The sequence below is a fragment of the Geotrypetes seraphini genome, chromosome 17 (assembly GCF_902459505.1).
Source record: "Geotrypetes seraphini chromosome 17, aGeoSer1.1, whole genome shotgun sequence".
Lineage (NCBI taxonomy): Eukaryota > Metazoa > Chordata > Amphibia > Gymnophiona > Dermophiidae > Geotrypetes > Geotrypetes seraphini.
The window spans coordinates 6,282,345-6,302,371 of record NC_047100.1 but is presented as its reverse complement, the minus strand read 5'-3'; the positions used below and the strand labels follow the sequence as shown (position 1 = coordinate 6,302,371).

The 20,027-nt window shown below is 45.4% G+C and overlaps 1 protein-coding gene across 1 annotated transcript in view; it reads left to right on the top strand.

Annotated features, from left to right (window-relative positions):
* Positions 1 to 18,310, top strand: part of CELSR3 (cadherin EGF LAG seven-pass G-type receptor 3) — a 113,733-nt gene extending 95,423 nt beyond the window's left edge. Inside the window, exons 24-36 of the mRNA XM_033926602.1 lie at positions 1,700 to 1,826; positions 2,683 to 2,889; positions 4,932 to 5,106; positions 7,080 to 7,192; positions 7,821 to 7,900; positions 8,998 to 9,124; positions 9,906 to 10,025; positions 10,752 to 10,888; positions 11,644 to 11,750; positions 12,716 to 12,889; positions 14,283 to 14,483; positions 16,025 to 17,180; positions 17,957 to 18,310. Coding sequence (XP_033782493.1) covers positions 1,700 to 1,826; positions 2,683 to 2,889; positions 4,932 to 5,106; positions 7,080 to 7,192; positions 7,821 to 7,900; positions 8,998 to 9,124; positions 9,906 to 10,025; positions 10,752 to 10,888; positions 11,644 to 11,750; positions 12,716 to 12,889; positions 14,283 to 14,483; positions 16,025 to 17,180; positions 17,957 to 17,984 — 2,752 coding nt within the window. The 3' untranslated portion in view covers positions 17,985 to 18,310. The remainder of the gene's footprint in view (positions 1 to 1,699; positions 1,827 to 2,682; positions 2,890 to 4,931; positions 5,107 to 7,079; positions 7,193 to 7,820; positions 7,901 to 8,997; positions 9,125 to 9,905; positions 10,026 to 10,751; positions 10,889 to 11,643; positions 11,751 to 12,715; positions 12,890 to 14,282; positions 14,484 to 16,024; positions 17,181 to 17,956) is intronic.
* The last annotated feature ends 1,717 nt before the right edge of the window (positions 18,311 to 20,027 follow it).

The window sequence follows — 20,027 nt, the reverse complement described above, 5'->3', positions numbered from 1 at the left end:
AGGAAAAAATATGGAGCGCAAAAGGTGGGAAAATCGCTGGATAGCCCTCGACGGCGACTGCCCCAACTTTCTTGGTTGGGCTGAGAACTTATCAGCGGCCCCTCGTATTTCTGTTTCTTTTCACACTACAGTCCGTGGTCTGGGAGCAGGGCCGTTGTGAGCTATGCGCGGTAGTGCGACCGCCCAGGGTGCAAGGGAGGCACGGGCTCCAAAACTTGAGTCCTCTCCATCGCTTTCTCATGTTGGGCTGCGACTCAGTGGGTGGGATAGGAGCTCAAGGGGACACGTTACACGGGGCGCGTTTCTGGCTCGGGACAGTCCTGTCTGGGAGTCTGGAGAGATTTCAGTTTAGAGAGTAAATCCCCGATTCATCATCATTTAGGGAGTCCTGTGCCACTTTCAGCATTTGCACGCTGCAAAAAGAAAAAAAGAAAAGAAAACTTTTTCTCAGCCGTACAAGAAATGTGATTAGAATGTGGGGAAAACCCATGTAAGCAACTGCTAAGCCCATTTCTTAGCTCAGCTTAGTAACAGAGAGCTGCGCTGAATGGCCCGCACTGCTCCTGACTATCGTAGAAACTCGATGAGCGTTGGGAGCAGCGTGGCTCTGTGCTAAAAATTGCTAGCGCAGTTTAATAAAAGGGGGAGGGTGGGGGGTTAGTGTTTCAATGACAGCACTTCCCTAAAAAAAAAAAAAAAAAAGCCGCTGTTTCTGCTCCTTTTCCAAGCAGACATAGTGTGAAAAAAAAAAAAGAAATATGACGTTTTGAACAGGTTTTGCAATGCAGTAAAATTGCCACTATATTTGTTTTAGAGAATGACACGGGGACAAATGTGACCCCCGTCCCCGTGAGTTTTGTCAATTTCCTGCCCCTGCCCCATTCCTGTAAGCTCTGCTATAATCGCACAAGCCTCAAACACGTATGATTTTAAAGTGTTTGAGGCTTGTGCACCTGAGGACAGAGCTTGCAGGAATGGGGCAGGGACGGGAAAATGAGTTCCCACGGGGACATGGAAAAGTTTCTCCCCCGTGTCATTCTCTACTTGGGAGAACAGTATAGAAAATTTAATAAATAAATTCTGTGAAAGTTTGTGTCTCTGGTAACCAGAGTTGGTATTGTGATGTCATAATGCCTCATTCCACCAATAAGAGCCAACCTCGACAGTGATGTCACAATGGCTTCATTGTCCTATACTTGGCTCACTTTTACTACATTTTGATTTCGAGAGTGGTGCAGTGTAGAGAATGACATGTTGACAAATTTGACCCCGTCCCCGCAGGAACTCAATTTCCCCATCCTGTCCGCACGAGTTTTGTCCCTGCCCCATTCCTGTAAGCTCTGCCTTAACCACACACTTATGATTTTAAAGTGTTTGAGGCTTGTGCAGGTGAGGACAGAGCTAGTAGGAATGGGGCAAGGACAGGAAAAAAAAAACTCGCCGGGACGGGAAAATAAGTTCCCATGGGGACATGGAAGAATGTGTCCCTGTTTCATTTTCTAATTTGTTTTTTTTTTCCCCCCCCTAATGAACTTCAACCAAAGCTGTCGAAGCTGCTTCTGCCAGGGAACTGTGTTGGCTCATCCCGTTGCGTTTCCATATGTACTGTGCTTTGACATGTTATAATACCTTTTGCTACCAGTTTGGGCCTGACCAGGGTTTGTTGACGATTCTTCTTTGTGTTCGTTTGTGACTGCAGGGTAGATGCTCCGGGCAGGTGGGCAGCAAGAGACTGTGATTTGGTGTACAGGAACTCTACTCATGTGCGCTGCAGTTGTTCTCAGCTGGGCACTTTTGGGGTGCTGATGGACAGCTCCCACCGAGAGGTAATGAGCATTGGCGCTAAGAGCTTAAGAAAGGTTTGGACAATTTCCTGGGGAAAAGTCCATAGTCTTGTTATTGAGAAAGACATCGGGGAAGCCACTGCTTGCTCTGGATCGGTAGCATGGAATGTTCCGGAATCTTGCTATTCTCTGAGGTTCTGCATGGAATTTTAATATTCTTTGGGGGTTCTAGAATCTTTTGTTACTCTTTGGGATTCTGGAATGTTGCTACTCGTTGGGTTTTGGCCAGGTACTAGGGACCTGGATTGGCCACCATGAGAAAGGGCTACTGAGCTTGATGGGCCATTGGTCTGACCCAGGAAGGCTATTCTTATGTTTTGTTTTTTCTAAGTTCAATATTCTTTATTAAAGTTTTTCAACATACAAAGGTATATTGACCATTTCAATGAAGTAATATCACGATAAAGCATACAAAGTCAATATACAGAGGTTAACAGAACCGAAAATAAATCAACAATAACCTTTAACTTGTATCTAGGTCAGCCATGAGTGAAAGCAGAGGTTGATGAGACAATATCAGAGTAGCACAATGTACTACATGTAATTAGTATGGTAAATTAGTATTTATGAGAATCATTTGCCAATATTGGTGTTACCAACGAACAAGCCAAGGGAGCCCACATTCTTTCGAAGGATCTGAGGCAATTTTTCTCATATTTTGCAGACCACATTCCACCATTCATTATAGCTAAGAGCAGTCCCTTTTAGGGTTTTTTGACGTGTGTCTTATATGATTGAAATAAGGTGTTGCCAGCTAACAGTTTGTAATGGATGTGACTTGCTGTGCATTTGTTAAGTAACATTACTGCAACTAACAGTTTGTGGTTTTGATTTGCAGCAGCTGGAGGGAGACCTGGAGACGCTGGCCGTCGTCACCTACTCGTGTCTCTCGGTGTCCCTGGTGGCCCTTCTCATCACCACTTTCATCCTGGCATGTCTGAAAGGGCTAAAGTCAAACACCCGGGGCATCCACATTAATATTGCAGTTGCTCTGTTCCTTTCAGAGCTGGTTTTCTTACTGGGCATCACTCGTACGGAGAACCAGGTAAGAGGAGGCAGTTGGCGCATTATTTAATCTCGTTACGGTTCCTGCTTGGCTTGTGGCTCAAGAAGCATGAAGGAAGCATTACCTTTCCAAGTTAAATTGTTTTCCTAGGGAAATGAAGTTCACGTCCAGCTGAATATCCTATATAATAAAAGTCTAGAGCGCGCATGCGCTCTTGAAAAATCGTGATCCCTGGCGCCGTGTTTTCTGATCCGTGGCCGCGTTCCATTTTAGAACGCGGCCAGGGATCACTCTGGCCACTCCCCTCCTCACTCACCAATCCGAAGCAAGCACCTCACCTCCTGCCCTCGCTCACCGCTGCTGCTGCTGCCACTGCCGCTGATCCTTCTCTTTGGGGCAGCCTGCGATCGTGGCCGGCTTTGGCGGGCCTCGAGGGCCGCTTTCCAGCCTCGGGGGCACGTTCCCTCTGATGCACGGGATCGCATCGGGAGGGAGCGTGCTTCCGGGTTGGGGAGCGGCCACCACGATCGCGGCCTGGAGCAGGCCAGAAGACGCCAGGATGCAGGGAGGGTAAGCAGGGGAATCAATACAGAAGGCCAGAGGGAGAGGGAAAGGGGGCTGCTTTGGAGGGAGGGGTGTGCTGAGGGGAGACAGAAGGGGCCATGGAGAGACAGGGAGAGGGAAAAGGGGGCTGCTTTGGGGGAGGGGTGTGCTGGGGGGAGACAGAAGGGGCCATGGAGAGATAGGGAGAGGGAAAAGGGGGCTGCTTTGGGGGAGGGGTGTGCTGGGGACAGACAGTTTTGCACTGGGGGAAGACAGAAGGGGCCATGGAGAGACAGTTAGGGAGAAGGAAAAGGGGCTGCTTTTGGGGGTAGAGGTGTGCTTAGGGCAAACAGCTTTGCTCTGGGGGGGAAGACAGAAGAGGGCCATGGAGAGACAGGGAGAGGGAAAGGGGGCTGCTTTGGGGGGAGGGGTGTGCTTAGGGCAAACAGCTTTGCTCTGGGGGGAAGACAGAAGAGGGCCATGGAGAGACAGGGAGAGGGAAAGGGGGCTGCTTTGGGGGGGGAGGGGTGTGCTGGAGGCAGACCGCTTTGCTCGGGGGGGAGACAGAAGGACACAGACAGCGGCCAAGGAGAGAGAGCTAAAGAAACACAGACAGACAGACACACATATATTCTAGCACCCGTTAACGACTAATAAGTAATAAGGGCCTAATATTCAAATGGGTTTAACTAGGCCGTAGAGGACGAGCAGTTAAGCGAGCAATGCGTATAGGGTTACCAGACATCCAGATTTTCCCAGACATTTCCTCCAAACGGAAAATCTGGTAACTCTAGCAATGCAGCTGAATGTCTTATCTCTGGTGCTGATCATGCTTTTGAGGCGCTAAGTTTAGCTTCCCAAAGCCAATACATTTTTTTAAAAGAGTTGATCTAGCAACGTATCTCGTGTACAATTCTGGAGGCCGCACCTTCAAAAAGATATAAAAAGGAAGGAGTCGGTCCAGAGGAAGGCTACTAAAATGGTGTGTGGTCTTTGTGATAAGGTGTTTGGAGACAGGCTTATAGATCTCAATCTGTATACTTTGGAGGAAAGGCGGGAGAGGAGAGATATGATAGCGATGTTTAAATATCTACATGGCGTAAATGCGCATGAGATGAATCTCTTTCATTTGAAAGGAAACTCTGGAATGAGAGGGCATAGGATGAAGTTAAGAGGTGATAGTCTCCAGAGTAATCTGAGGAAATACTTTTTTACAGAAAGGATGGTAGATGCATGGAACAGTCTCCTAGAAGAAGTGGTGGAGACAGAGACTGTGTCTGAATTCAAGAGGGCCTGGGATAGGCATGTGGGATCTCTTAAAGAGAGAAAGAGATAATAGTTACTGTGGATGGGCCATTTGGCCTTTATCTGCCATCATGTTTCTATGATATGGAATGCACAAATCAGTGCAGGGGTGGGGCTTAGTTCAGCTGTAAATGTAATCCAATGCATACTGAGATGGCTAATGTCCTCTGAGTTGTACAGAATCGGTGGGCTCCTTTTTCTGACTTTGCTCTTCTCTCCTTTGCTCCCCTTAGTTTCTGTGCACTGTTATTGCAATCTTGCTCCACTATTTCTTCCTGTCCACCTTTGCCTGGCTGTTTGTCGAGGGTCTTCATATTTATCGCATGCAGACTGAAGTGCGGAATGTTAATGTTGGAGCTATGAGGTTCTACTATGCCATTGGCTGGGGTGCTCCCGCTATCATCACTGGTATGTATCCAAACAGGAGGGGGGGGGGAGGGAGGCACAGAGGGGCGGCCATCTTGAAAGCATCATTTTGGTCACATAAAAAAGTTGATAACCTATGTGTCAGCCCCCATAAGGACATCAAAATTGCCATACTAGGTCATTCCAACATTAGCCAATCCAGGTCACAAATACCTGACAGAATCCCCATAAGTGTACTTTAAGAAGAAAAAAATAAATAAACTAGATTCCATGTTACTTTCCTGCAGGGATAAGCAATAGCTTACCCCAGGTCTATCTTAACGATTTATGGACTTTTCCTCCAGTAACTTGTCCAACTCTTTTTTTTTTTTTAACTCAGCTATATTAACGACATTTACCACTTCTTCCAGCAATGAGTTCCAGAGCTTAGCTCGTTTGACAAAGCCATGGTAGAGGTTTCTACCACAGGCCAGCGAGGTAAATGCTCCAACGCTCATAGAAATTCCATGAGCATCATACTTCCTGGTAATGCCTGGATGGTCTGGGGGTGAAGCTCAAGTGGAGATAGAAATTATTTGGTTACCACAGATATTCAGTATTTTAGGCCAGAGAAAGAACTGTCCTAACCAGCCAGGAGAGCTATCTGGGTACCAAAGCTGATTATCGATGACAGCTGGATAGATTCAGCAGCCTCAGAGTACCTGAATATTCTGTTCCGCTATCTGGGTACAGTCCGGTGCTGAATGTTCAGGTATAGAAAAATCCAAAGTGGCTAGTATTAAACACCACCCCCCCCCAAACCTTTTATCATGCCAAGCTGCCAAGAAGCACAAGCTAAATGCTGAGCCGCTCTTTCTAATCGTGTGGACGGCTCAGAATTCAGAGAACCGAAGTTTTTCCTTCCTCCTATTAACGGTGTTTATTTCTCTGATCCTATCAACGCCCCAATATTTATTTTCATTCCATCTGTTCATCCTTGCGCTGTAGCAAAGGGAATTCACATTCAGTTTTGCATGTCTCACAGAATGACTTTGCAGACCCTTCTCTATGGGATGAATTCTAGGAGTTCTTGTTAGCCTTGAACTTTGCACCGGATTTTAGAATTTGCACGTACTTTTACCCTTTTAAATTTGCCACAGATATACAGTACCTGTGGACGAATAGACCTGATTTTTGTGCGTGGGTACGTTTTGTTTAGAAAATATCAGCCATAGATTTGGAAGCGCAATCTGTGCGTGTTTAAATTCTGATCCCGCCTCAAACCCCTGCCTTCAAAACACCGACCTAAATGCGTGTAAAACTGCGCATGTTGCAGAAAAGGGGTGGGCAACCTTTATACACAGACCATGAATGTCGGTGTTACTCCTAGTGGGCCACAACATTATGTGGTGTTGGAACTGGAAATGCCCAGAGCTCCAAGACCTTCTGGGATAGATAATTCAGGAAAAATGTAAATAATAATGATGGAAACAGACTGCTAGATTGGCTACGCTGAAAATATTTGGAAAATGCAGTATTTAAAATTGCCAAAACTATGGTTAATGATGCTTTCTGTGTTAATTTTCCTGGGTCTCGTGGGCCACATAAAGTTCAATGACAAGCCTCATTTGGCTTCAGTTGGTTTTACTTAGGGATACCAGATGTCCGGGAAAACCAGGACATATCCTCTTTTTAGAGGACTGCCCCAGCTCCCGGACGGGCTTTCCAAATCCCGACATTTGTCTGGGTTTTGGAAAGCCCTGATGAGCTCCAGCCACATCTGGAGGGCCTCTGAGCATGTGCGGATGATCCACACATGCTCCAAGCCCTCCAGATGTGGCTGGAGCTTGTCCGGAAGAAGAGAGGAGGCTTTGTGGGAGAGGGGCTGGAGGCAGAACAGGGCGGGGTCATGCATCCATTGTTTCCTGGACAAAAACATGGTAACTCTACTTTTACTGCAAGTGTAGGACAGACTGAATCAGACAGATGTCTAGTAGATAGTGTCATAGAGGTGATGTTATTACCTTTTATTTCAGGCCTGGCAGTGGGCTTGGACCCCGAGGGCTACGGGAACCCAGATTTCTGTTGGATTTCAGTCCATGACAAACTGGTTTGGAGCTTTGCTGGACCCATTGCCATTGTTATTCTGGTAAGAAGTGTTTATCTCTCACCTGTATCACTCCTCGTGCCATTTTCTTTGGGTTCTGGCCTCACACTTCTTCATTTCTTATGCCAGTCTTTCCTTTGTTTCATTAACCATCTTGTTTACAGCCGAATGTAAGATTGGGTGCTTGATATTATCTATGTTTATCTACAGGCTCAGGAAAGGGCTGAGTCTAATAGGTCTATTTACATATTCCTGCTCTCAGTTGAGTTTATCAATTGGCTTTCATACACTTGATATTCTCAGGGTGTACGGGCTAGGATTGGGGTTTAAAGCAGGTCTTCAACCCAGTCAAGTTTTCAGAATTCCCCCAATGAATATGCAAACTAACTTGGTTAGCTTGTGCTAAATTGGTTAGTGCCCCTTGATGAATTCGTCCCTAAATGAATAACTAACTAGTTACAACCTTAAACAAAGGCATGGATGGAAGGACAATCCTACACCAAGTGGCATGAGAGGTTCTCTTAAATAAACAATTTGCAGAGCTGCATCTGTGTCTTAAACTCTCGGATTTATTCAGATGAAGGGCATTGAGGAGGAAGCCATAGTCATCATCTTCCGTTGGTCAACCTAAAGCTGCCTCTTAGTGGTCTCTTCTTCTGCTTGACTTTAGATGAACGGGGTGATGTTCTTGATGCTGGCGAGAATGTTGTGCTCTCCGGGCCAGAAGGAAGCCAAGAAGAAATCTGTTCTGTGAGTGTGGCTCTTGAGACCAGATCACAAGGTCATTTCACTTTTGGATACCACACCATCACCCAGTAATGATAAACCTTGGCAGATTCAAGACACGTACAGGCTTATTATACAAAAAGGCAGCTGCTGGAACTGCCACTTAAATTATGTGCTCCCATAAAGACTGGACTTTTTCCTTGTAATGAATACTCAGCTGACCAAATTTGTCAGCGGTCGTTAATAAGTTAATAGCTATGACTTCAGTTTGTAAAGAGAAATTGTTTTAATATGAGGGGCTGCTGAAAGGTTCTCAGCCCAACCAAGAAGAGAATGATCTGGAGCCATGACACCTACAAGTTATTCCACACATTTTTTTCTTGACATTTTTAGTTTCAATGATATGAAATGAAGCGATAAGTGTCAAGAAAAGTGTGGAATAACTTGTAAGTTTAATGGCTCCACACCATTCTCTTCTTGGTTGGGCTGAGAACTTTTCAGTGGCCCCTCCTATTGTGATGTCATGCCTCATTCCACCAATGCCTAAGAGCCAACCTCATCGGTGATGTCACAATGGCTTGGTTTCCCCATACTTGTGCCCATTTGCCTCCATTGAAAGGGAAAGTGTCAAGAGAAGTGTGGAGTAACTTGTAAGTTTCAAGGCTCCACATCATTCTCTTCTTGGTTGGGCTGAGAACTTTTTAGCGGCCTCTCGTATACATTTAAACAAGATGATTTTAGATTGTTGAGTTGCTCTGCTGAATTGCTTTCTGAAAAATAGTTACTGCTAGTCCTTCTGTAACTCTGCCCTACGTAGAGCAGGAGTAGTAACTCCTAGGATCCTCTGCTAAGAAATATGTTTCTTCACCTTCTCCTTTCTGCTCCTTTTTTCAAGTGAATTTTCCTGTCACGGTTTCTCTTCTCCCCATCCCTCTCTCTTTTGTTAGTCGTCCTTTGCATGATATCTTCTCTCTGACCTTCCTTTAGATTTTGCTTATTTGTTTCCCTTTTTCCTTTCCCTTTCCATGTTTTTTTTTTCATCGGTCGTGGCCTCCGAGGGATTCAGATGTATTTTAATCCTTGATTCTCTCTTTCTCTTGTGTCTCTGTCTCTCTATCCAGCATTACATTGCGAAGTTCTTTTGTTCTTCTCCTGGTAATTAGCACTACATGGCTTTTTGGTCTTCTGGCTGTGAACAACAGTGTCGTGGTTTTCCACTATCTCTACACTATTCTCTGTAGCTTACAGGTAATGCTCCACGTGGAATGATGTGCTCAGTGGCCTCCACTGTCCGGTAATTCTCTGGATTCTTTCTAAGTTGTGACATCCTTTCATGGAACAAAGGAAAAATCAACAGAGGCTGACATAGTATTTGAGCTCTGAAGACCACATACTCCTTCCTTCCTGTATTTCACTGCCAATACACTTTCCCGTTTAAGTCCTAAGATTATCCCATGGGGAGCTGACAGGGATTTGCCGCTGGTACCCCTGGAAGGGAGGCATGCAGAATTTCGTTGCTCTTCTTCCACCAAATTTGCATGGGTCAGGAAGGCGGGGGACTGGATTTTTGCTCTCCAGCTGTACACATTCTTGATCTTTCTTTCTCCAATGCTCCGGCATTCAGTTTTGCCTTCTAGCAAACAGGCTGGGGCTTATCTCACTAGGATTGTGATATGTCGCAGGGGCACCAGGCCCGGATCCAGCTGCAACTTCATGTTGTCTGTGGGTATTTCATTGCTGGTTGGGGCCCCTGGCAGACAGAACACTTTGTCGCACAGAGTCTTGGATATTGATTCCACGTTCCACTGTATGACTATCTGACCTTATGCAACTGCAGAAAATGTTCCTTCAAACGTCCGTCACAGCCACAAATCCCTAGGAGAATAGCTTCAGTAGTCTCCTCTTCCCTGCCTCGTAGATTTGCACAGCAGGAGTGATGTTTGAAAGCAAATGCAAGTCGAAGGCAGGTCTTTGCTTCCTTAGTGATGTCAAACTCACGCTTGTGTTCTTGAATTCTTTTGCTCTGCAGGGTCTGGCGGTGTTGCTTCTCTTCTGTGTTTTGAATGAAGAGGTTCAAGGGGCTTGGAAAGTGCTCTGCCTCGGGAAGAAGAGCCAGAGCGAAGAAACAGCGAGATCAGCTCAGATGGCGGTAAGATTTTTTTTTTTTTTCCTTCTATCAGCTGAAGTTGATGAGAGACAAAGGTGATAGCTCAGGGGGTACCAGTGAGTGCTGAGCAGTGGCATAGAAAGGGAAGGGGGGTTCGCTCTGGGCACCCATCATCCTCTCTGCCACTCGCTCCTTCCCTGCCCTCCCCCCCCACTACCGCGCACCCGTGTCCCGTCTCACATATTTCTTTAAGGTTCATGGTGCAAGCAGTGACCCCCAATCTGCTGCTTGTGCCAGCGTCGGCTCTTCCTCAGGACCTGCGCCACGGAGGAAGAGCCAATGCTGGCTCAGATTGTGATGTCATAATGCCTCATTCCACCAATGCCTCAGCTCCATCATAAGTGTTCGAGGCTTGTGCGGTTAAGGCAGAGCTTACAGAAATGGGACAGGGACAGCAACAAAACTCGCGGGAACGGGATGGGGAAATTGATTTCCTGCAGGGACGGCGAAAAATTTGTCCCCGCGCCATTCTCTACTCTGCAGTCTCTACTTTCATTCTGCCATGATTTTTTCCCTTTGGAAAGATCTTCTACAATCTGCGTGCTCCATTCCAGAGAGGTTAAGTGCATTATCTCTCTTGTTTCCAGAAGGTATCAATACAACAGTTCGGTTGCGTCATCCTTTTATTAACGGATTTTCTTGCAGTTCGCAGAAAGACATCTTGTTTTGTCCTCATGGCTTTACGCATTTTGTTTCCTTCTCTTCAAGGGTCCAAACTGCCACAATAACACGTCTCTGTTTGAGGAAAGTGGCCTTATCCGTATCACGCTGGGGGCATCCACCATCTCCTCGGTCAGCAGTGTCCGCTCGGCGCACACTCATTCCAGCAAGCGGGGCTTTCTCAGGTATGCGCGCTCGCAAGAGCGTCAAGGTCAGAAGAGAAGCGCTGTCATTCTTTATAGATACGAATCCAGGGATCCCAGCCTCACGTCAACATCCGCACTAGCGCGGCCGCCCTTCATATGGGGCCCTGAGCCACGGGGGGGGGGGGAGGTTGCTGCAAATGAAGAGGCGCGGGACGGGGGAGAGACGCCTATGGGGACTGCCTCTTGCCATGAGAGGCACATCCTGTAGGCCAGGGGTGTCCAATGTCGATCCTCGAAGGCCGCAATCCAGTCGGGTTTTCAGGATTTCCCCAATGAATATGCATGAGATCTATTAGCATACAATGAAAGCAGTGCATGCAAATAGACCTCATGTATATTCATTGGGGAAATCCTGAAAACCCGACTGGACTGCGGCCCTCGAGGACCGACATTGGACACCCCTGCTGTAGGCAGTCAGCCGGAGCCTCTCCTCCTCCCCGGCATCTTCCGGCACACCTGAAATCTCATGCGACACACAGTTTGCGATAGACTGATCTAAATACTTATCTAGCCAGGATGGTAAATAATCAATAAAGGAGAAAGCAAAAACACGTTTGTCTAATGAGTGAAATCGTACAAGTGATCATGATCTTAAGAGCTGATGGTTAGGATATATCCTTGCAATGTAGTCCAACTGAGTAGACTGGATGGGCCAACTGGTTTTCTTCTACTGTCATCTACTATATTTGTATATCACTGTGTATAAGGATTGATTCGCTTGTAATTTATTTAAGAGATAACACGGCAGCACGACAGGGATCGGCTTTGGATCACAGCCTATTAGGACATGCCGGTCCAACGGACCTTGATGTGGCCATGTTTCATCGGGATGCAGGCGGAGGTAAGATTAAACAAAGAATTGTTTTGTAAAAGGTCCCCGTAGAATTCCACACTCCAAACATATGGCTGTACATTTTAGCAAAACACCTAAAAGGTGTAGGTGTAAAACGAAAGTCCCCCAATTTTTCACACCGTTTAATCATTGAACAAAAAAATCTTCATGTGCAGATTTCTGTGAAGAGAATAGGTGACCATCTAAGGCAATGTCTCTCAAACCACGCACCATGGCACAAGTGGTGTGCCCTGAAGAGATTCTGGGTGTGCCACCAGAGATTCCAGAATGTTACTTTTATTTTTATTTTTATTTAATTTTTATTTTTTTTTAATTCCCTTCACTATATACACTATATACACTATATACACTAGAATAGATGGCATGTATGCCACATACGCAAGAGTCTGTCAATGTTATGAGAGTCTGTGTGTGTAAGGATACAACCGCCCAGACAAGCATCATTCTTTGACGCGATGGGTCCTTGAAAACAAATGGCAAGTAACTTTAGTTTTATTGTTTTTAATGCAGAAGTTATCAAAGGCTTTGTTACCGTTTGGATCTTCTTATCTTTGCGAACTTGGATTTTAAGCGACTATAGACGGTGGATGATGAAATGCATTTGCTGGTCGACTACTGAGCAGCGTTTTGAGTTCATTAGCATTCAAAAACAAGCACATCCATCGCATTGATTAGCAATTCTGTCTACTTTAGTTTCACCGTTGTTACAATTACCCATACGTAGCTTAAAGAACTTTAAATAAATAACTCTCAAATTTTAATTTTTTTGCTGGTTTTGCAATTTTATAATTTCAGTTTTGATGTGCCACGAAAACCATTTGCTCTGTTTAGTGTGTCACAGCTAAAAAAAAAGTTTGAGAGACACCGATCTAAGGGTTTGTTAGCAGCCTGCTCGCTTTGTTTTAAAGGGTAGGATGGTGAAAGCCTTTCTTCTTTTGCTTTCCATGGTGTAGGACAAGATTCGGACTCGGATAGTGACCTGTCCCTGGACGAAGAGCGTAGCCTATCAATCCCTTCATCAGAGAGCGAGGAGAACGTCCGTCTCCGTGGTAGATTCCAGCGTCAGTTCAAGCGAGCGGCCCATAGTGAGAGGCTCCTCACTAACCCAGTGAACACTTCACCCAAAGGTAAATGAATGATTCAAAATAATTCCAAACGCGTTTGAGGCAAAGTGATATAATGTACCCGAAACTAAAATGGGCAAAGCATAAAGACAGAAGTCATAGAAAAGTGACACTTTGGCATTCCCAGTTACTGGTTTGAATATCCAGTTAGGCACGGATTCTCTAACCAGCGCTGATTTTCTAGGCACTCAGTTAAAAATGCCTTTCAAATGGCGTTTTTTGGGGCCTATAAAAATCAGTGCCTGAATTGCTCCTATGTAGGTGCTTTAGGCCACCTAATACCACTATGGGCGTGGCCTAACACCGGAAGAGGCCTTAGGCAGCCTAAAACACCCATGTAAGCGTGATTCACGGCAAAGATAGGTGCTGCAAATGTAGGCCCGGAAAACCCTGGCCTACATTTCTAGCATCTATCTTTCACAGAGGCGCAATTCTCTATAGGGTGCCATCGTGTGTTTGACACGCAATCAGTGCACACTTTATGGGCGGCCGCCGATATCGGCACACAAAAGAGAACCGGGCCTTAGTGTTATAAGCCTGTGGGGCTCACGTGCTAATGGTCAGACAGCAAAGGGAAAATTAGTGTGTGGCCATTAATGGGGAAAACAAAATAATCAGCCATTTTATTCTAATGGTAAAAAATGGTTTTAGCACATAGGACTGACCAATGGAAGAATGCGCTAAGGTAAGGTTACCAGATTTTCCGTTTGGAAAATCTGGACCCTCTAGACCCGCTTGCCCAGTTCTACCCATCCCTGCCCCGTTATGCTCCAGTCCCGCCCTAGCCCTGCCCCCCACTGCCTGCTCTCGTTGGGCAGGAGGGCATCCGCGCAGGCGTGAATGCCCTCATGCCCGACAGTGATTTGTTCCAAACTTCTCAAAACCCTGACAAAATGCTGGGTTTTTGAAAAGTCATCCAGACCCCCAGACATGTCCTCAAAAGGCACGGGTCCTGGATCCAGAAAGTGGCATCAGAGGGAAATCCAACGCTGGTGCAATCAGCATGCTGAAGAAGCCACTTGCACTGTGAGGATTTAGAGGTACCGGGGAGGGGAGGGAGGGAGGGAGAGCGCATGGAGTAGAGGGGTAGGAAGGAGCGGGGTTGCAGAGAGGAAGGGGACTCCTACCCTTACTACGCCACTGTTAGTGATTGAAATCTTTGCGAACACTTCCCGTCCATCTCTTGACTAATAGAACTACTTACGTTCATATGAGCTGGTAATCTGAGAATGGAACCATTAAATGAGGGAAAAGGGAAAAATTCCAGGCTACCCAGTAAACCGAAGGGCACGTTGAGGTTCCATTGATTTGGTTTCATTTCATCAGCAAAGAAGAGCTTCCTGCCGAGTGAATCATTATATCTGAGACGGTTTTATTTTGCAATGTACTCTTTTAGATGTAGACGGCAATGACCTGATGTCCTACTGGCCAGCTCTGGGAGAGTGTGAGGCTCACCCCTGCTCCCTGCAGAAATGGGGATCTGAAAGGAAGCTGGGGCTTGATCTCAATAAGGATGCAGCCAATAACAACCAGCCAGAGCTATCCCTGACTAGTGGAGATGAGAACTCACTCACCCAATCCCATAGACAAAGAAAAGGTAATGGACTGCCCATTATTGCACGGTGCGTAATTTGAGTGCATGGTTCTAGAACTGGGCACCTGGTGGAAGCCTGTTCTCGACTGGAACAAAGCCATCTGCCTTCCTTTCTAGAACGTCGGCTCTCCGAAATGAAGAATTGAGCTGTTGAAGCGGGACGCTAAGGCTTGCGGCTCACTGCCGATAGCAGCCGTCTGAGGATCCAAATAAGAAATTTATACAACACTGTTTTGATAGATGGGTGGATCGTATATTGATAAGATCTATTGAAGCTTTTCATCCCCTTAAATATAGTGGCCACGTTTGAGTAAAATTCCTTTTTAGAACAGCAGCTCCACTGGGTATATGTGTTGTACCCTGTGACCCGTCAAAGGTGCACAGGACAATCCCGTGCCGACAATTCCGCCCCGACATTTGCGCGCAAGTCAAATGTGTGCACTGAATGGGGGGATAACCCCCGACTACACTTAAAACATTCACTTGCTTTAGTGTTAGGGTAAGGCATCCCGTAATCATGTAAACCTTACCCTAACACTAGATAGCAAGTGAATGTTTTAACGCACCACAATTGTCATACACGCATTTGTCGGCGCACGCATTGGACGGGGTAGATTTGTCAGCGCGCGATTATCCTGCGCGCAATTGTCGGTGTACCATTGTACCTAATTACTACAGAGACGTGTGTAACTATGTTACATGCATGATGAGAGTCTTGCCCAATCAGTGGCCTAGTAAGGGGGGGAGGGGCAGACCTCACTGGGCACCATCTTTGCGGGGGCGCCTATGCCTCTCCTCCTCTCCACCCCCTCCCGTGTACACCTTGAAACATTCACCAGGATGAGCAAAGTCGTCGCACCTTCCGCTCGCGCTGGCCACGGCTCCCTTCTGACATTGGGACGTAACATCGGAAGGGAGCCCAGGACGGCACGAGCCGCAGGCGAACATTTCAGGAGGTACACAGGAGGGCAGGGGGAGGCACTAAAGTGGCAAGAGGTGCTTGGCGCAGTGGGGAGGAACAGGGGCGGGTGCATGGTGCGGCAATGCCAGGCGCCACCGTCCCGGGCTTCACCCAAGTTCTGCGCTTGCTCTACGCCTGTGCCGCCCCCTTCCAAATATGCACTATGGCCCTGATTCTATAAAATCTGCATAAAATTAGGCGCCTACTGAGTCCAATTAATCTGCGCACACATCGCAGCAGCACACTCGTATTTGGAAGCACAATTTTGGTCACCGCAAATTGAACTGAGGACCTGTCCGGGGGGGGGGGAGGGGGAGGGGATCTAGATGGCTTTTCAAAATCGACATGCAATCAGCGACCGTTTTTAAGGCGGCTGATGATAACGGCACTGTGTATAGGATCCAGGCCTTGATTTCCTGTTTTTAACGAGGTCTCTGCATTTGTAGTTGAAAAGTATGTTTACATGTTGATTGTTTCCATTGACAACCAAAGTGAATTTAGGTAAGTGGTTTTTCAACTTACATTTGTATATAACAGATGTTGCGGTGATCTTTTTAACTCTTTCCATTGTTTTCTAACATAGGAATTTTGAAGAACCGTCTTCAATATCCACCGGCTCTCCAAGGCTTGTCATCTGTGGGCAGGATGTCTAATGAACTCTCCTGGTATAAAACGTCTACTCTGGGCCACAGGGCTGTGCCAGCAGCCTCGTATGGCAGGATGTACTCTGGAGCAGGCAGCCTGTCCCAGCCAGCTAGTCGATATTCTTCTCGTGAGCAGCTCGATATGTTGATGAGAAGGCAGATGTCTAAAGAACAACTAAGTAGGAACAATTCCAGAGAACTTTTAGAAGTAGTCCCCAGCAGACATGGCTCCAAGGAGCAACTAAATGCCATACCAAACAGGCATGGGTCAAGGGACCATTTGGACAGTATTCCAAGCAGGCATGGGTCCAGAGAACACTTGGAAAGTAAACCAAGCAGACATGGTTCCAGAGACAATCTAGACATGGCAGGTAGTAGAAATGATCCAAGAGATCACCTGAATTCCCTAAGTAGAAAGCAGGGTTCTAAAGAACAGCTAGACACATTACCCAGTAGATTTGGGTCAAGAGAACGGATAGACTGTGGACCCGTAAGGGAAATGTCTAGGGAATGGCTAAATACTTTGCCTACAAGGCAAGTATCAAGAGACCGAATGGACACTTTACCAAATCGACAGACATCTAGAGAACATCTAGACCTGCTTTCTAAAAGACAGCCTTCAAGGGACCAACTAGCATCTGCTAGGCAAACTTCAAGGGAACAGCTGGATATTTTATCCAGAAGATCTAATTCCAGAGAGCATCTGAATATAGTGCCTAGTACAAATCCATCAAGAGAAAATCTGGAGTTTCTTTCTCAAAGGCAGCCTTCTAGAGAAAATTTAGAGTTGCTGTCTGGTAGACTTCCTTCTAGAGATAATGAACCTCTTTCTAGAAGGCAGCCTTCTAGAGAAAATCTAGAAGCAATTTCCAGTCGACATCCTTCCACTGAGCAACTAGATATCCTTTCTTCCATCCTTGCTTCATTTAACTCATCTGTCCTCTCCAATGCCCAGTCCTCCTCAACTATTTCAGCCCCACACAATACAACAACGCCTTCCGCAGTGCAGAATTCCTCAACTCCTTCTGTGCTGTGCCCTTCAACACCTCATTCAGCTACATCCCATAGTATCCCTGAGCTATCTCCAGATTCAGAGTAAGTATCGCCTCTTCAAGTTTGTCTAGAGTCCAGGCTATAGTAGTGTGAATTTCAGATGAACTTAGGACTCTCTATTTAACAATCCTCTAAGCTAAAGATTGCAGATATCATTGTCCTTGGGACCATGGCGAAATAAGGGTCAACAATTATAGGGGTGACCTTTTTACTCGTGACAAGCTTTTGTGTGTTTTCTTGAAGTCATTAATTCAGTTATACTAGGATAAACAGTGTAAATTTATCTAAGTCTTAGGCTGTCGGTATAAGAATTGATGAGACATTAACATTTTACAACTGAAAAGCCCTATATCTTTCTGGTAATGGGTGAGAGAGCCAATATCTCTAATGAATCCATTTTGAAATCCTGTTATATTGTATCTCTATAATATGTAAATAGATATATGCCACTTATAGGCTAAGTGGTTACATACAGATACTTCAAGCATTTTCCCTATCAGTCCTGGTGGGCTTACACTCTATCTAATGTACCTGGGGTAATGGGTCACAAGGCACAGCAGACACCTAACCCCGCCTATCCACCCTCGATTCTCTAACTGGCAACCATGTCACAGGCGCCGTTTAAAGAATCGCATTGCAGCAATGGAATCTATGAAATTTTGATGACTTTCTGAAACAACCTAAATATTGCATTGAATTTTAACCCTGCTAAAATTTTGATCTTGATTTATCCATACATTTATTGGAATTGTGACTTTTTCATTGACAAAAATCATCAAAAATGCAAATTTTTTTTGTTTTTTTTTCCCCATGAAAAGAATAGTGAGAAGTGAAGGCCATTCCTGAGGAATCATGGTTGTTCCAAGGAGAGGAAGATGAATAAGAGGTTTAAATGGTCATCTGGTGAATCGGTTGCAGACAGCCTCTCGGAGTCTCCAGGACAAGGTGGCTTGAATATCCCCAGGTCAGAGGTCAAAATTCATAATGCGTTGAAGAATATGTTAGGTTCAAAAGGTCTGCTGGAAAGAAAGGAGTCTCCAGAATGTCAACAATTGCCAAGGACAACCACCGGTCACCAACCCCTGCACCAGAAACAAATCTCCAAAAGCGGAGATAGGGGGAAGGTGGAATCCACTCCGTGTGACAGAGTGCACACTGCGCTGGTGCAACTGCCTGCAGATCGAAACCAGTAACCCAAATCTTCCTTGAGGAGGCACTCAACAATGTAGGAGGGAGGGGAAAACACAAACAAGACTTTTTTTTATACATTTTGTATCTTTGTAATCAGAAATAAAAGAAAAAAAAATCTATCCTTATTTTTACTGCTATTATGTTGATGTCACAGTGTTGCGAAGACTGTTCAACTGGAAATGCAAAGTTATGCCATCTGTGGGGACATAAATACCCGAAAAAAGCCTTTACAGTTTATTTTTGGAATGTACCACTTTACAGTCTGCAAGGGGGATAGCGTCAATTTTGAAGAAAAAAAAAAGAAAGAGTTGGTTTCCCTTCATTTTCAGCTTTTGTGCATTCCGCGTCCTGCTTATTGTAGATGTCATATGACACCACACCTGGCAGAAGAGCATTTCACGTGTTGTAAAGACGTGTTGTATTGTAATAGTGAAGGAAATTCTACTGGGATGAATGTATTTGGGAACCAAGGTAGAGCTGCCTTATATCTATAGAATCAAGGATCCAGAGATGGTTGGAGCTGTATGAATGTGTTACAAGAGGATGTAACTCATAGCTAATGTTAAACAGTGTTTTAATATCCATATCAAAAGGAAAATGTAGGAAGCCCCTGGGTTGTGGGCCAGGCTGGACCAGAGTGTCAGATATCCCACTAGGAATCTTGCGAAAGCTTATGATAGACGGAAAGGGGGGGGGGGGGAGCGGAGGGCAACCTGAAAGAGGAAGGTTTTGTATTGGCTGTTGCTACTTAATTTACAAACTGACTTGAAATGTTCTGAAATGCAGATATTTTTCCCAACTCGAGTGAGCAACTTATTCGCAAAGAAACAGGTATTTTTAAAAAAATATATATTGTATCTGCGTTGTAGTTTCCTTCTGGTCTTGTGGCTGAGTTTATAGCTTGGGCAATCAAATTCTTCACGATTTTTAACACACAGATGAGCGATATATTTTTCCATTGCATTACGTTTAAGTTTTGCATAAAAGCAACGGCAGTTGCATAGATCTTGAAAACGTAAACATGAAAAAACCGTGCTTGCTTTCCGAGTGCCAATAGTAAGATCACAGTATGTGTCATTCTGTGTGATACTTCAGCAAATGTAGTTTTTACTTAGAAGTTTGAAGTCTAATATTATCCCCTTGTTCTCTTTATTTTGAAACCCTTCTCTGAGTTCTGAGAAAGTTTCATGAATAGGTATTTGGAGTAATCGACCCACTCTTTTGCATCAGTCAGATCAAAAAGTTTGCAGATGCTCACGGAGGTGGGTAAAATCTTGTCCGGAAGAGCTCTTTGGTCAAGACTTAAAATTTAATTAAAATGCTTATTCCAGTAAAAATTCACTAAAAACACTCTTAAAAAAAGTTTCTGTTCCATTTAACACAGATTCTTTTTAAGAACATAAGACTAGCCCTACTGGGTCAGACCAATGGTCCATCAAGCCCAGTAGCCCGATCTCATGGTGGCCAATCCAGGTCACTAGTACCTGGCCAAAACCCAAGGAATAGCAACATTCCGTGTTGCTGATCCACTGCAAGCAGTGACTTCGCCCATGTCTTTCCCAATAACAGACTATGGACTTTTCCTCCAGGAACTTGTCCAAACCTTTCTTAAAACCAGCTACACTATCCGCCCTTACCACAACCTCTGGCAAGGCGTTCCAGAGCTTAACTATTCTCTGAGTGAAAAAATATTTCCTC